This window comes from Bison bison, unplaced genomic scaffold (assembly GCF_000754665.1).
Source record: "Bison bison bison isolate TAMUID 2011002044 unplaced genomic scaffold, Bison_UMD1.0 scf7180017864388, whole genome shotgun sequence".
Lineage (NCBI taxonomy): Eukaryota > Metazoa > Chordata > Mammalia > Artiodactyla > Bovidae > Bison > Bison bison.
The window spans coordinates 4473278-4489826 of record NW_011494960.1 but is presented as its reverse complement, the minus strand read 5'-3'; the positions used below and the strand labels follow the sequence as shown (position 1 = coordinate 4489826).

The 16549-nt window shown below is 34.8% G+C and overlaps 1 protein-coding gene across 1 annotated transcript in view; it reads left to right on the top strand.

Annotated features, from left to right (window-relative positions):
• PRMT3 (protein arginine methyltransferase 3) overlaps positions 1–16549 on the top strand; it is a 121845-nt gene that overhangs the window by 1860 nt on the left and 103436 nt on the right. Inside the window, exons 3-8 of the mRNA XM_010858410.1 lie at positions 401–483; positions 2281–2330; positions 2970–3072; positions 5968–6127; positions 7344–7488; positions 11954–12019. Coding sequence (XP_010856712.1) covers positions 401–483; positions 2281–2330; positions 2970–3072; positions 5968–6127; positions 7344–7488; positions 11954–12019 — 607 coding nt within the window. The remainder of the gene's footprint in view (positions 1–400; positions 484–2280; positions 2331–2969; positions 3073–5967; positions 6128–7343; positions 7489–11953; positions 12020–16549) is intronic.

The window sequence follows — 16549 nt, the reverse complement described above, 5'->3', positions numbered from 1 at the left end:
AAAAGATGTTTGAGCTGTGCCAGTTCAGAGCCTCTGAAAACAAGAGTTGATACTTTGAGGAAAAAAGAGTCTTACATGGGGAATGTTCATGTCTTGAGAGAGAGAGATTATCAAAGGGATTTCTCTCTCTCAAAAGCTTTGTGATAAATTCATTGCTATTGTTTGGCAAATTAATCTTGACCTTTAAAGGATAGTTTTAGGTGTACAGTGGAACTCAGAAGTACTAATTCCCTTTAGAAGTGCTGGGATCCTCTTTACAGGTGGTTTTTATTATTATTAATTGGAAGTAAAACTGGAAACTTGTAGAGTGAGGGGGAAAAGTTTATATCTGATTAAGTATGAAATCAATACTGAGAGTTGTTAGGGGACTATTCCATGAAGCTGTTGCTTGGTTTTTCAGGTTATTTACATCTGCTGAAGAAACATTTTCACACTGTAAGTTGGAGCATCAATTTAGTATTGATAACATGGTTCATAAACATGGTAAGTATTTTTTAGAATAAAGAAAATTTTAGTAATGAAATTCAAATTCAAACTTTGTTTTTCCACATCTCTTCTTTTTTTCTATACAAGTCTAATATAGTGAAACATATAGTAACAGTTTATGAGGTGTTTTTGGCAAGAGGCTTTTGAGGAAAGATTAATAAGTCATTCTTCTAGATAAGAGTCACTGTTTTTAAGCTTAAATTGGCTTCACAGCTAAAAAGGAAAAAAACACCCTTGGCACGTGATTGCATTGTAATCATTTTAAGAGAAGGGGGGATGTTAGAATTAGGGAGAACAAGGGTAAAGGTGGACTTGGGAAAAGGAGGCAGATGGTTATGAAAAGAGACAACTTACCGGCTCAGAGCTTAACGTAGACTTCAGGGCACAGAAGATTGGGTTTCATAAGGAGTTCGATAAGAGAGTATGGAAGTAGGGAGTGGTAAACTTAAGGTGGTAGCCAGAGGTTCAGATGATGATTCTGTTCTAACTTGGATCTGCTGTTGCTGCTAAGTCGCTTCAGCTGTGTCCGACTCTGTGCGACCCCATAGACGGCAGCCCACCAGGCTCCCCTGTCCCTGGGATCCTCCAGGCAATAACACTGGAGTGGGTTGCCATTTCTTTCTCCAGTGCATGAAGGTGAAAAGTGAAAGTGAAGTCGCTCAGTCGTGTCCGACTCTGAGTGACCCCATGGACTGCAGCCTACCGGGCTCCTCCGTCCATGGGATTTTCCAGGCAAGAAGCCTTCTTAAAGCCTTCTACTTTAAATAAATATTGAAGAGCTACAGTATGGTACTAAAATTAATTCAGTAGAGAATTGACTTTTTGGTCCCTGTATTTACTAATAACTAGAAAGGACGTTACTGAAGAATAGCAAATAGGCAGATTTTAGGTCTTGGATACACACATGATGCAGTTATGTTTGTGAACCGTAAGTTCAACCGCAACTATTTTTGTAAGACATAAACTACTGTTGCATTGTTTGTTTTTTTTATATTTCTAATGTGCCTTTTTAAATTGGAATCATGTTTAATATAATTTTATGTTTTCACTTATCAAATGGGGGTTTTGTATGTTATGCATATGAAACACTTTCATATACCAGTATGTTCTCATAACAGTCTTTTGCCAGGGCTTTCCTGGTGGCTCAGCAGTAAAGAATCTGCCTGCAGTGCAGGAGGCACAGGAGCTGCATGTTCAATCCCTGGGTCGAGAAGATCCCCTGGGGGAGGGCATGGCAACCCACTCCAGTGTTCTTGCCTGGAGAACCCCACGGACAGAGGAACCTGGAAGGCTGCAGTCCGTAGGGTTGCACAGAGTCAGACATGAGAAGTGACTGAGCACAGCACATGTTCTCGTAACAGTCTTTCTCATGACAAATAATAATTGGTTGGGCATGCTATTTGCTCTCCCTTATTTTAAATGCTGCTTCATTTCTGAAAAGATGAGAACCAGATACAAGCCTTATTGTTTTTTCATTTGTATCATTTAACTTAATGTAAAAGCTAGTAGACTTTGTGTACTCTGTGTTTGGTAGATACTATAAAAATTGGGAAATTAGAAAATTTGGCTCTAGTGTCAACTGCCAAATACTTGGTAAAATCTAGGGCCTAATTTTCCTTATTGGTATTTTTCTGAGAAGAGTAGAATTCTAAAAATTCCCATTTTCTAGAAATGCAAGGAAGGCATTTAGAAATTTGTTATCTATGGCTGTTGTCTCACCAGAGAAGCATCTCTGGAGCAAGTCAATGAAACAAAACTCATGTTGAAATAAGTGAATTTTTTTTTCCCTTTTAGGACTTGAATTTTATGGATACATTAAACTGATAAATTTTATTAGACTTAAGGTAAGATGGTAGCTTAATTTACAATTTCGTTTAAAACCTAAAGAAATACTGCAGTGATTATCAGTGCACCCATTTTTAAGAGACTATAAAGAGCTGCTGTATAAGGAAGTGTTTTAAATTTGACACTCATCATATTGGAATCTTGGACATTAGGAACTAGCACAACACGTAGCACCAGGTAAGTGCGTGGTGCTTACATACATACACAAGTACCGTACTTACGTGTGGTACCATACGTACTTACCATGCTTGAGTATGGTTTTTAATTGCATGTGAGAGATGAATCAGTATTATGTGGCAAAGTAATTCAGTGTCAGATAAAGAATACAGTCTTTCTGTAAAAGCAGAAATTTCTGGTTTCTAGTGTGATTTTTAAGTGCTTTGGTTGCTCTTTTTTTGTTCTGGTCAGTTGATATTTATATTGCCATTTCCCCCAAATCCAAACTGCATAAAACTGTGCACTGACACAATTAAGCAATCATTCAGTCAAGTTAATGAAATGGCAGGTTAACACAGGTTCATTTTAAATAGCAATTGTGTTAATGTAGACATGCTTTCCTTTTTTGTTTAATTTTCTTTTGGTAGGGGGATTGTGTGATTATGTGCAGTGAAAAAATATGCAATTGATTTTATTTCCAGAATCCTACAGTTGAATATATGAATTCCATATACAACCCAGTGCCTTGGGAAAAAGAAGAATATTTAAAGCCAATATTAGAAGATGACCTTTTACTTCAATTTGGTAAGCTGAACATACGACATCTACTTTAAAGTAGGGTCATTTGTTACGGCAGAATAGTGGTTAGGTTTTACAGGAGATACGTAACGTCCTTGATTCTCGAAAGACCTTTTGGGTAGTTGGTTTCAGTAGGTAAGTTAAGTCACTTGAAAAGTGAGTCACGCTAACAATTACCAGGGAGGGCTATGAGCTTGGGATAAACATTGTGTATAAGATGTTTGGAAACATAGGAAAGTTTAGAGTAATTTTTAGTTGGCAGACTAATTTTTAATGTAACTCAAATTGACAACTTTTAAATCTAAATTAAAAAATTTAAATCAGATATAATATTTAATAGATTTAAGTAAATTTAGCAATATTTGCTGTTTTTACATCATCAGATAATTGACTTTTCTTAAGATATCTAGTTTACAGAGCTGTTGTTAGGTGGGTGAGATAGGATTTGCATAGCTCAAAGTATCTCCCCTAAGAAATCTGTTACAAAGGAGATGTTAACTTTTGTGGAAAAGCCAAGCAGACCCCACCACGACCGAGTGATCAAGGTTAACATCACCAGTAATAACCATGTTGACATCATGAACCCCTTTGTGTAATGCTTTGAGGAGACAGCATTGTTTCTCTGTTGTCCTTGCCCAAAGTGTATAACCTCATTCCGGTAGTGAAAAGCTCGTCAGACAGTCCCAGGCTGAGGGACATTCTACAAAATTACTGATGAGTGTTCTTCACAAGTGTCAAGATAGTTATTGGGCACATTATTGTATACATGGGTCACAGTGCTAGTATTTTTCTTCAGATCTTTTATGTCTTTTTGGAGTTTTAAAAATCTGCCCGTATCAATTGTTGATTGAGGTATATTTGAATCCCTGACCATTATTAGAGGATTTTCTGCTTTTACCATTAATTCTGTCAGCTTTGGCTTCATGTATTTTGAAGCTCTCTTGTGAGATTTATTCTCATAATTGTTAGGTCTTCGTGATAAACTGACTGTCTTCTGTGGTAGTTTCCAGCTGCCAAGATGGAGTGTCCAGGTGATTTGAACTTCCTCAGATAGAATACAGATGTGGCAGTCCTTCCTGAGTGTGGTTTAGGACTTTGAATTAGACTGTTTTGGTATACTATAGGTATGAATGTTAATGTTTACTGAATCCTTTCTCATTTTCAAAGCTGTACACTTAACCTTTAATTTATAATTATCTGTGTGCAACTGGCCTGTTATATCCAGGAGTTGTACATCTTTGGATTCAACCCACCTTGGATCAAAAATATTCAGGAAAAAAAATTCCAGAAAATTAAAAAAAAAAAACTTGAATTTGCTGCCCAGTGGCAACTACTTACATTGTATTTACAACTATTTGTATAGCATTTATATTTTACTAGTTACTATAAGGAATCTAGAGATGATTTAAAGTGCTAAGTGTAAATTGCCATTTTATACAGGGACTTGAGCATCTGTGGGTTTTGGTACCTGAGAGAGGTCCTGAAACAGAGCCCCTGCAGATAGCAAGGGACAACTGTATTATTAATACTTAAAGTTTTTATTCTGACTAACTTATTGCAGCAGAAAGCAAAACAGAGAAACTAGCTGAAACAAGTCAATTTCTTTGTTCAGTTCTTTAACAAGGTGGTTTGCAAACAGTTCAAAGAATTTTGAAGAGAAGATACACAATGAGAGTTGTAGTAGGAAGTAGAGAAATGGCACACCATCCTTTAACAGTTGGGCAGTATTTTGTTGCTGTTGTTAATTTTGGGTGAATTAAATAGTGGATGAATCTATAGTTTTGTTTTTTTTTTGAATCTATAGTTTTTAAAGCAAAGAGTCAGTATTCTGCCAGACTGATTATCCTGCACTGCTTTTATAACAAGTTCAATTTATGCGTTAGTCTTTAAGTTACATAACATTGTGAATTTGTTAAACTTAGTATTTTGTCCCAGCTCTAAAGAATTGTTGCAAGTAAAGACTGAATGGGGAAAAAAAAAGTCCTGTTTCCCTCAGTGCTGCTCTGAGGAAACAGTATAATACCTGCATTGTTTTTATAGCTTTAGGTTAATGTGAAAGTTAATTAGACTAGTCAATGGACATTGAAGTTCTATACAACTCACTAGCTCCGTATATTAATTTCTGTTTTCAGAATTAATGATTTATATACATTAACTTCTATAGCAGAAGTTACTAATTTACATATAGTGAAATTAAATTTAAATCAATTTTTAATAATATTAGGAATTAGGATATTTAACAATATCAGCACTAAGGCAGTGTATAGATTGCATACCATCTTACCCAAGATGAAAAACTTAATGAATGTACAAAATTCCTTACCTCCATGCTGTTCTTAAGGAATATCTAAATGTAATACCTGTTTTTCTACAGGTAAAGACCCAGAAACTAGAGGTGGCCCTCTGTGATGGCAGGACATGGGCTAGAAGCAGGAATGGGTTTGAATCATAGTTCCCTTATTAAACAGCTGTATGACTTTGGGCTAGTCAATTTCTCTGAAATTTATTTTTCCCATGTCTTAAAACAGGGATAAATGTTTATATTTTAGGTTTGTTTTGAAGATGAAACGAGATGTGATACATGAATTTCAAACATACCCGATCAGTAAATATTAGCATTTTTTTTCCTTCTACTTTTTTGCTTTGTCCTGGGTTTGATTCAGTGCAATTACTGTTTGTTTGTGTGTTCAGTTTAGCCAACTAGTGAAAAACTTAGACTAATAGCATGTTCTTTATAAACTCAAAACAATTTGGATATTAAGTATTTAATTAAATGTACTTGTACTGATTTTTCTCAGTTGGCTGCGTAATAGGCACTTAGTATATATTTATTTGTAACACATGTATATGCGCTTCGTTGTTATAAGATGGCCTGAAAATAATGTCCATTCATTTTTTTAGATGTAGAAGATCTTTATGAACCGGTCTCAGTCCCATTCTCATATCCCAATGGGCTCAGTGAAAATGCGTCTCTTCTTGAAAAATTGAAACACATGGAAACTAGGGCACTATCTGCTGAAGCTGCATTGGCTGGAGCACGTGAGGACCTGCAAAAAATGAAGTAATTTATCAATCTTACAGAAAATTAATGGTTTAGATCCCCCAAATAATACAGTTCAAGTGGAATACAGTAAAATATTTCATGTACTAGAAAGCACAGTGTAGATATTTAATTTTAGTAATATTGAGGATATGCAGTATTTTTGTACATTGTGGCTACAACTAATTAACATAAAATTCTATTCTCATGTACTTCTATATAATTACTTTTATATTAATGGTAATTGTCCTCAGGAGTGTTTTCCTCTTGAGTGCTTTTGTTCCTTAATACTACTTTCTTTCTAATAGCTTTCTCCACTTTACTTTTCTTCTCCTGGGCTTTTTAAAGTATAGGGATTAGTACTTTTTAGACTTGGGGAAAATACACAGTTGAAGTATTTGTTTTTAAAGAATCAAATGATAATTATGGTGAAGTATGTAATCAGAAAACTAGCTCCATAAGATGGTTTTCTACAGTGTGTAAATTAGCATTCTGCTGGCTTAGTACTTGTCAGAATTTTACGTGTATATAGATCACCTGGGTAACACAATAAACTACAAATTCTGATTCAGGAGGCCTTGAATAGAGTCTGAGATTCTGCCTTTCTATCATGTATATATACCTCCAGCTTAACCTGTTAGATTTGTAAGTTGTTTGCTACTGCCTGAGTACCCATTTGCCAGAATGTCCAGCAGGAAAAACAGTCAAGTGAATTGTAGTTTCCCTTCCCCTTTTCTGATATTTTACGCTGAGTAACCTAGTAACCAACAACTGTTTTATCTGCATCTTTACACTTCTTTCCCATGTATACGTTATAGGTTCCTGATGTGTTGTGATCAGAGAGGGAACTGAGTTAGAGCCTGAGTGGATGGTGTTGGTGTGTGTAAATAATTTCCAGTTTGGATTTGCCCATATAACCCTTCCACGATATAATAAGATTTTGGAACAGTAGAAAAGTGAATAGAGTCATAGTATGCTTATTTTGTTGGTCGAAAGGTATCAACAGCCATAATTTGCAGTTGGCTATGCTTTTGTGGTTTGCAGAAGGAATGCTTCCAGCTGGGTTTGAATATGCCCGTTGCTTAAAATCCAGCAGGGGGAGCTTTTCGTTGCTTAAGGTGGAGCGTGATTTAGAGGCTCATCACACTCCACACTCCCCTCCTACCTCTGCCTCAGCCTTTCCTTTTTTCATGGTCCAATAAACTTGTCTCAAGGGTGTATTTCAAATTGATTACAGACAATTTGCTCAGGATTTTGTGATGAACGCAGATGTCAGAGCCTGCCCGTCATCTACCACTGCCATTGCAGATCTCCTGGAGGATGAGGATGGTGTTTATTTCAGCTCCTACGGGCATTATGGGATACACGAAGAAATGCTCAAGGTTAGAAAAGAGCACAAATGTGCAAAGTCCATACTGAAGGAAAGATAGAGTGAAACTGGTTCTTAACACACATGCTGTGGTAGAACTGCCTTTTTCTTTTTTTTGAGAACTGCTTTTTAGATCTTTTTGGTACTTCGATAGCTCATCTTACGTTGAAAAGATTATAGAAGCATCAGAATTACTGTAAATTCTACTTAAGATCATTATTAATCTTTGTTGTGAGATTACTTTTGCTTAAAATAGAACAATGGGAAAAATTGCTAATGATTTTAGGTTTCTCATGAGCAACTTTTAAGTAGGAAGAAATAAATTCTATGTTTGCCTTTTAATGTGTGAAGGAGAAATTAGTGTTTTAATTGGCAGTACTGTCATTAGTTTAGGCAAAGAATAATTATTTGGTACAAAGTTAGTTGTAGATAATTCTCACAGTTATAACTTTTTTACATTTGAAATCAATGATAGAATTTCCTAAGTCAGATCAGATACTTGAACTTGGTTTTAATTTTTGTAATGGTAATGTTTATATAAACTGTAAGTAGATTTCTAGCTGTACCTGGTATAATAGATACATTTTATCATCTATTATAAATTATAAAATATCAAAGTGTAATTTTTTAATTTAGTAAAAGTGAAAATATCTAACAAATAGTTGGAGTTTAAAAATTATTGAAAATTTTCAATGTTTATCTCTGTCAATTTTAGATGTCACTACCTTTTTTTTTTTTCTTTCTTTCTTAAAACCAACAAAAGAAAAATTCCCTTTTGAATCCTTCCTCAGAAGATTTATTTCTTCTGAAGACTGTGTTCCTTGAAACATACCTATTTAAAATAACCAGGAATATTTAATAACATGTATATATTTTGTTGAGTCAGTTTTGCAGGATTGCAGAGTTGGAGGTTTGCTGATTAACAGTAATTGTAATTATTTGGAGTCTTTTAAAGCAATGTCATGTCATTTCTTCACTAATGACTTGTCATGGTTGGTTGTGCTTTTTGTTGTTACTTGGGTAGTTGCATAGGATTGCAAATAACAGTTATAAGTAATAAATTATTTTAAGTCCAGGATGAATTTATTTAAAAGAAATGGACATACACTCTTTTCCTCATTAAAATTAATTTTATTGTGTCTAGAATATTTTCTTTAAAGGAGTTTTTCTTTGCCCATGTTCGTCATTTTAAATCACCCCGTCAGTTTCAATGCCATGAACCTTTAATGCTTTTGATAGGGAAATTGTATTGGATTTTTCAGACTGGTAAGTTATTGAGACTCCTAGAAGATAGTACATCTGAGTGCTCTTGGTTCAGTCATCTGGGAAATCCAGTTTGGACTTATTTCCAAATCTCTCTCCTGGACCCTTGTAGCTATATTTCAGTAACTAGAGGATTTCATACCTGATAGAGTATCTTTAAGTCCGTTTGATATACATTAAGAAGTTCCAGCGGAAAGTTCCCAGTGCTGTCTTTTCACTTTTAGATTTGGAATCACTTAAGAATTCTTATTAATATAACTTCCCATGCCTTAATTCCCCTTAGCTGATATATAGTACAATCACCTCTCCTTGGATCATAGGAAATATGGATATAGTTCATTCAAAAAGACTATTTGTCCATTTTATATTTTGCTGAGTTACATACTGTGGGCAAATATGAAATATTGCCTTATGTCACACAGTATTTCTTCTGTTTCCTATCAAAACAATTCTTAGCACATACAATTTGTTCAAGGTTGTGCTACTACCAGAATCTCACATGATCTTTACAAATTATTTAAAATTGAGAAGCCATACATACAGGACTTATTTTTATGCTTAGAATTGGCCTGGCTTTTATAAAAATATTTGGATTTTTTTGTTGCTTAGTCTCAGATACAGTATTTTAATGACACTATTTTGGATATGCCTTATTTAGTGATTATAAATAAGGATAGTTTGTAATCTTATTTTTTAGAATCAAGATGAAGGTAACTTTGAATTCCAGAGATGTAGTTGATCGCAGAATAGATGACATGAACTTTCAAAATCCTTCGCCACTTTATCTTTCTGATAGGAGTTGCTGCTGATGTTTTAAATCTGAGATGTATCTCTCTCTCTCTCTCTCTCTCTCTCTCTCTGTTTTTTCCCCCCAAGAAAAACATTGTTTATCCTGGTGAACATTTATCCAAACTATAATACCATTAAATAATTTTTCTTTACTTCATTTTCCTCACTGTATTTGTAGCTGACTCAGGCATTCTGTCCACCTTCATGAGCCTGTATTTTAAAACATGCTGTTACTTATATCAGTAAAATTTATAGTATATAATTTTTCTGTTGTCTTTTGTCTCATACTTAAATTTTTAAAATATTTGTAGGAATAATTCCATGACACCATGTCCTAGTCTTAAAAGATTATTTTGCTTCCTAATATTGAGAAGCAGAAGAACCTCTCGTTCTTTTGTGTTTCTTAGTTTTAATAGGTGAGTGCAAAAGATTATTTTATTTTTGTTTATTACCTTATTTTATATTGAACAGTTTTAGTCTTTTGTTAGAATAAATTTTTAGGAATGGTTTGAGGGCTTGTCTTTAATTTGTTTGGATTTTCACATTCAGTGGATTTTCCTCTCAAACATTCATGTATTAAATCAAAGCTCTGCTATGTCCAAAGCACTGTGTTTAGTATACTTTGAATTCCATTGCACCAGGGTGAGCATATGAGTGAAAGCAAATGGAGGTGTAGGAAGAGCTGGATGAAAGATTATGGTTGAGCTGAGCAGCAGTGCATGGACTTAGGACAGGAGTTGGGGCGCTAGTGATTAAAGTAGAGCAGTGTGATTGGTGAGAGCTTTCTGAATGACTGCCTTCTTGACGTGTTCACCCTTTGTGGGTTTTGTTGTGTCAGCAAAAATCACTGGTTATAGTGTAAGAGGAGTATAAAAATAGTAAGAATGTAGGAAATGGTATTTTTTTTAAAGATTTGTAAAATTAATTACTTAATAGTATGTTTAAATTAATTTGAGTATTAGATTCTCATAATAAATCTTAAAATACATAAATTTAATAAACCTGATTTAAAATTTTGTTTGTAAAGCAGTTAGAACTAATACTATCATAAAACATGGAATTAATTATGGAATTCCCCCTGTAAAACAGCTTCTAATTTAAGACATATATCTTTTTTTTTAATTCCAATATTGGCATGAACATGGTTTTGTCAGGGATGTGAATGGTATAAATGTTGTAGTATTTGATGTTAACTACTTTTTACCAAGTGTGAAATTTAAAATTCCCGGTTTGAGATATTTCTATCAGACTCGTTTTACTCCCTTAGCAACTGTGCCCTTATTGCTTAATTTGCTGTCAGTACATGCCTCAGCTGAGGTGATTTAAAAGGGAATCTGCACTCTTCAGGAACCAACATAAATGTTAACGTTCAGTGCCTGCCTGAGTTACAGGTCATGTGAGACTCTGGAGTGAAGTCTCATAATGTGGGCTGTAGGGCTCCAATGATTTACTTTTAGGCTTATAGGCTTTTAAGCATCATTTCCTACTACAGACCGTTCTAGAAACAAAACAGGATTATAAATCACGTAGGTGCTGATCGATGACTTTCTTAGAAAACTGTACTCAGTTTAGCTTCGTTTTTCATTGCTGCTGCTAAGTCGCTTCAGTCGTGTCTGATTCTGTACGACCCCAGAGACGGTAGCCCACCAGGCTCTCCAGGCATTCTTGCCAGGAGAATTCCTTGGAATTCTCCAGGCAAGAACACTGGAGTGGGTTGCCATTTCCTTCTCCAGTGCAGGAAAGAGAAAAGTGAAAGTGAAGTCGCTCAGTCGTGTCCGACTCTTCGAGACCCCATGGACTGTAGCCTACCAGGCTCCTTCATCCGTGGGATTTTCCAGGCAAGAGTACTGGAGTGGGGTGCCATTGCCTTCTCCGTCATTTTTCATTATGTAACTGTAATTTTCACATCTGTCTGTTTTGTCTTTTTTCTCTCATATTTTAACCTAGTTCTACTACAGGGAATCAGGCCCATTAGTATTAATCATCACTTGAAGTCTTATAGTGATGGTGCACGTCAAGACAAAAATATGTACATTTTTAAGAACTTAGGTATTATTTGACTTTCAGTGATGTTATTAAATGTTTTCTTTGTGTGTTGTTGCTGTTACTGTTCTTATTTTCTGTTTGAAAAAATATTTATTTGTCTGTGCTGGGTGTTAGTTTCACCACATGAGATCTTTAGTTGTGGCTTACGGGATCTAGTTCCCCCACCAGGGATCGAACCTGAGTCCCCTGCATTGAGAGCTTGGAGTCTTAGCCAGTGGACCAGCAGGGAAGTCCCTATTATTTTCTTCTAGCAAAAAAAGGTTAAACATGGGTTTCCAGGCAAAAAGTAGCTATAGAAACGTATGTGATAATTAGCAGGTATCTTCCTTAAAAAATTTTATTTGTAAGTATAATGTGATGTTTTCCTTTCTCTGCCCTAGGACAGAGTACGAACAGAAAGTTACCGAGATTTTATATACCAAAACCCACATATCTTCAAAGACAAGGTGAGTAGCACAGGCTATAGAATTACATGTTTCATGTGGATTTTGGGTAGCAGAAATACTCTCTTGGGTCATTGTGACAGCAGTTGATTTCATGTGTGTACTGTGCTTAGTCACTCAGTCGTGTCCCACTCTTTGCAACCCCATGTACTGTAGCCCGCCAGGCTCCTCTGTTCACAGGGATTCTCCAGGCAAGAATACTGGAGTGGGTTGCCATGCCCTCCTCCAGGGGTTCTTCCCAACCCGGGGATCAAACCCAGATCTCACGCATCGAAGGTGGATTCTTTACCATCTGAGCCACAAGGAAAGCCCAAGAAGACTGGAGTGGGTACCCTATCCCTTCTCAAGAGGATCTTCCTGTCCCAGAAATTGAACCAAGGTCTCCTGCATTGCAGGTGTATTCTTTACCAGCTGAGCTACCAGGGAAGCCCAATTTCATGTATACTGGCTTTATTTCATGGAAGACTTTTGTGATGCTGATCTGTGGTGCAGAATACTGATAACAGAAATGCTGATTGGTGTTATTCATTACACTTTTTTAATTGAAATTCATTAATTATAGTGATTTAACTTAAACTTTGCTCAGTCAGGTAAGTTTTTCTTAAACCATGTTTTTGATTTACTGTGATTCTTGTTAATTTCAAATGTACAAGATAAACCCCATATCAAAGCATTTAATTATTATTTTAGTTCACATTAATTAGTTAAAACTTAGTTTAAAAACTCACTTGGTAAATAGGGTCAAATATTTTCAGGTAGAATTTATTTTATGTGCTTTTTTTTGAGACCATTTTATGAGATACTTTATATTTTACAATTAGTCTTTATATTGCCTCTGGTTATTTCAGAGATGATCTTTCATGGTGTGTATGAGTATATGTGTGAAATTTGTGTCATATATTTTTTCCTCCCTTGTGAATTTTTCCATTTTTTCTTCACTTTCTCTTTACCTCCTTCTCTACATTGGCATGGTACCTAAGAGTTCAGGTTTTCTATTTGTTCCACCTTACTGGAAGTTAGTCCACTAATTTAGTCTAGAATATGTCTCTGCCACTCACATACCTTTGCTTGGAAATTTTCCCCCTCTCTTTCTCCTTCAGGGTCTTCCCAGGTGGCTCAGATGGTAAAGTATCTGCCTGCAGTGCGGGAGACCTGGGTTCGATCCCTGGGTCGGGAAGATCCCCTGAAGAAGGGTATGGCAACCCACTCCAGCATTTTTGCCTGCAGAATCCCATGGACAGAGGAGCCTGGTGGGCCACAGTTCATGAGATTGCAAAGAGTCAGACATGACTGAGTGACTAACATACACACACACTTTCTACTTCAAGACTATGTGTACTGGTAACATCAGGTTTTCGTAGTTTGCCTTCATTTTAAAAGATACTTTTCTAAAGTTATTTCATGGACCTTATATGATATTGCAGTAGTGACCCACAACCTTAATATATTGAAAAGACTGTTTTCCTGAGTTTTATGTTGGTTGGAGTAACACATATATACTCTTGAGAAACCATAAATGCCAAGCAAACCTAACCACACATTGATAAAAGAAAGCATGTTAGCCAAAATACTAAGGAAAAATACTTCTAATTTATTAAGAAGCCCTCTCCTAACTGTGGCAGATTTAATCTCTTCAGTAAAAGCAGTAGGTACAACATAAAATAAACTTTATATATTTTCCATGGTCATGTATTTTGTCCAAAAGTGTATAATATATATGGTATTTCTATAAGTTACAAATAAAAAATTAAAAGCAGATAATGACTGTGTACAGGTCTATGAACCCAGTAAGATGTGTTTCATATACATAGAAATATTCATAATTACTTAATTTCCTGATTAATCTTATGATTACTAATACTTTTGTCTTTTCACTATTTTCTTATGTAATTCAAAAATTGATCAAATATGTATCAATTTCTAACTCTTTAAAGCATATTCAGGATATAATTCTCCATAATTAACAGTAGTAATCTGGAGATTTTATGTGATTTGGAATACTCTTCTTTGTATTGTACTATGGCTGCAGATGTGGAAAATATACTACCATACATTTAAATAGTGTTTGATAATTTATAGATTTTCAAATGTGTTGTCTCTTTGCTGTATAATATCCCGTAACTAGGGATGGTAGGTATTTATCTCCATTTAATACATGAGGAATTTGAAACCAATAGGTTAAAGACTTGTCCTAAAATAGGCAACTAAAAAAACAGGACTTGAAGGTTTTAGTCCTAGTCTAGTACCCTTAACCCTGTGCCCCTGTACTTTAAGGAGAAAATAATTAGGGTGGGATTCATTAATGACTTTTTAATTCTCATTATTTTTCATGCATAGGTCCTGTGTGGCATGACAGAACATGTTCATGAAATTTCTTAAATATAGTTCTTTTAAAAAATGTATGGAATAATATGTCTTAAGTTTTATACCATTGTTTTTGTTTTCATTTTTCTTCATTAGGTAGATAAATTTCATATCACAGCTCTAGCTTCTGTATTATATATTGTTTAGGGCATGGTAGAAGTTGATTTTTCAGAAAAGGGATTAAAATTTCTTTTCCTCTCCCTCCATCCTTCCTGCTTCCTTTCCTTCTTTCCTTTCTTAATATTGTTTTAATTCACAAAGCTCCTGTGGAGGCCATATGGTTTCTCAGATTTAATTTAACTTTCGGTGGCATAATCTTGTTATCGCTCACTTATAATTAATTTCTATTTGTAGTTCATTGAAGACATTCACAGTTTGGTGCCTTTTTTATGCTTTTGATTATTATCTACAGTTAAAATGTTTTATATACATTCCTTCATTGTTTTATAAAATAGTGTATTTTATTATCATTCTCCCTGTTTATTGGTTCTATCAAGTTTTAGTTTATTTGCCCAAATACCTAACTCTGAGTTAGATGTAATAAATAATTAGTATGCAACTAAAAATATAATTTAAGTATGCACTTTTAAAAAAGCGGCTTGACCTATGTTTGAGTCAAGCTTTAAATTACCCACTGTATGATCCTGAATCTGTTTCTTTCTCTAAAGCTCTCTTTGCTTCAGAAAGAATTAAGTAAGATTTTATATATATATATGCATATAAATTATGTGTGTGTGTAGTTTTATAAGATAATACATACTCTAATTGGAGTACATGATATATATCCTGCTGTACTTCGTTGTTGTCACTTAGCAGTTTCTCTAAGATAATCCCTTATTTAATGTTATTTTAATGGCTCAAAAATTCAGTGTAAATTGGTCATAGTTCTAATTTTTTATATTAGAAATAATGCATGTAAAAATATAAAATATTAAAAATCTTTTTATAAATGTAGGAATAGAATAATAAGATAAATTCTTGCAGAGAACTCTCTGGTTCAGAAAGGTTCTACCCTGGATGGAGTTCGTGCTGCCAGCTTGTCTTTCCAGAAACTGCATGAATGTTGATATTCAATATTCCCAAGCACCATTGCCAAAGCACTGTGCTGTCAAACTTGGTAAATTCTGCACTGATCTTTTATTTTTAATTTTGCAAATATTTCAGTGAAAGTTTCTGGGAAGTCATCACTTACTGTTGTGTTGTATATATTTTTACATTTTATTATTTTATGCCATGTAACATTTCAGGTTGATATACTATAACCATGCTGTAAATATATATGCTCTGAGTTATAGTATTTACTTGATTATGTGGTTAGTATATTTATTTGTAACTTAAAAAAATGGTTTTGCAGTGGTATTTTATAGATTTCATTTTACAGTTTTGAACTCTCTTAATGTATGAAGTGGTTATGTTAAAATGTGCTGACTCACCCAAACAGGTAACATTACGGTCAGGGACAGTCGCATTCTCCTTAAGCAGCCTCAACCTTCTAAGAGGGGCAGAGAGGATAGGGGACACAGAGTAGCAGCCTTTTGACAACCTTATTTCTTCAATAGAAATTAAGACTATTTAGATTCTCTCCTCTGGAGTCAGTTCTGGTATATTTTAAAAATGTAATGAAACAGACTTCCCTTATACTAGTAAACAGTGCAGAAGATAAAATGCATAGGAACAGACTTGAGTATGCAGGACTTAAATGAAAAAGATTTTTAAAAAATGCCACACTCCTGAAGAACATAAAAGATGATTAAAACAAATTGAAATTCTTACCATGTTCCTGAATAGAAAACACAAAATGAAATTGTGTTCTATAAATTTATGTTTTAGTTCAGTCCCCATAAAAATACTAAGACTTAAAAAAAAAATAGACAAGCTGATTCTCTTAGGCTTGTGGAAAAATGAATATATTACCTAGTGAAAAAGTAGTTGTTGAACAATGTAATAGATTCTTTTTAAAAAAATTTGATTTTATATTGGAGTATAGCCAGTTAACGGAGAAGGCGATGGCACCCCATTCCAGTACTCTTGCTTGGAAAATCCCATGGACAGAGGAGCCTGGTAGGCTGCAGTCCATGGGGTTGCTAGGAGTCGGAGACGACTGAGCAACTTCACTTTTACTTTTCACTTTCATGCATTGGAGAAGGAAATGGCAACCCACTCCAGTGT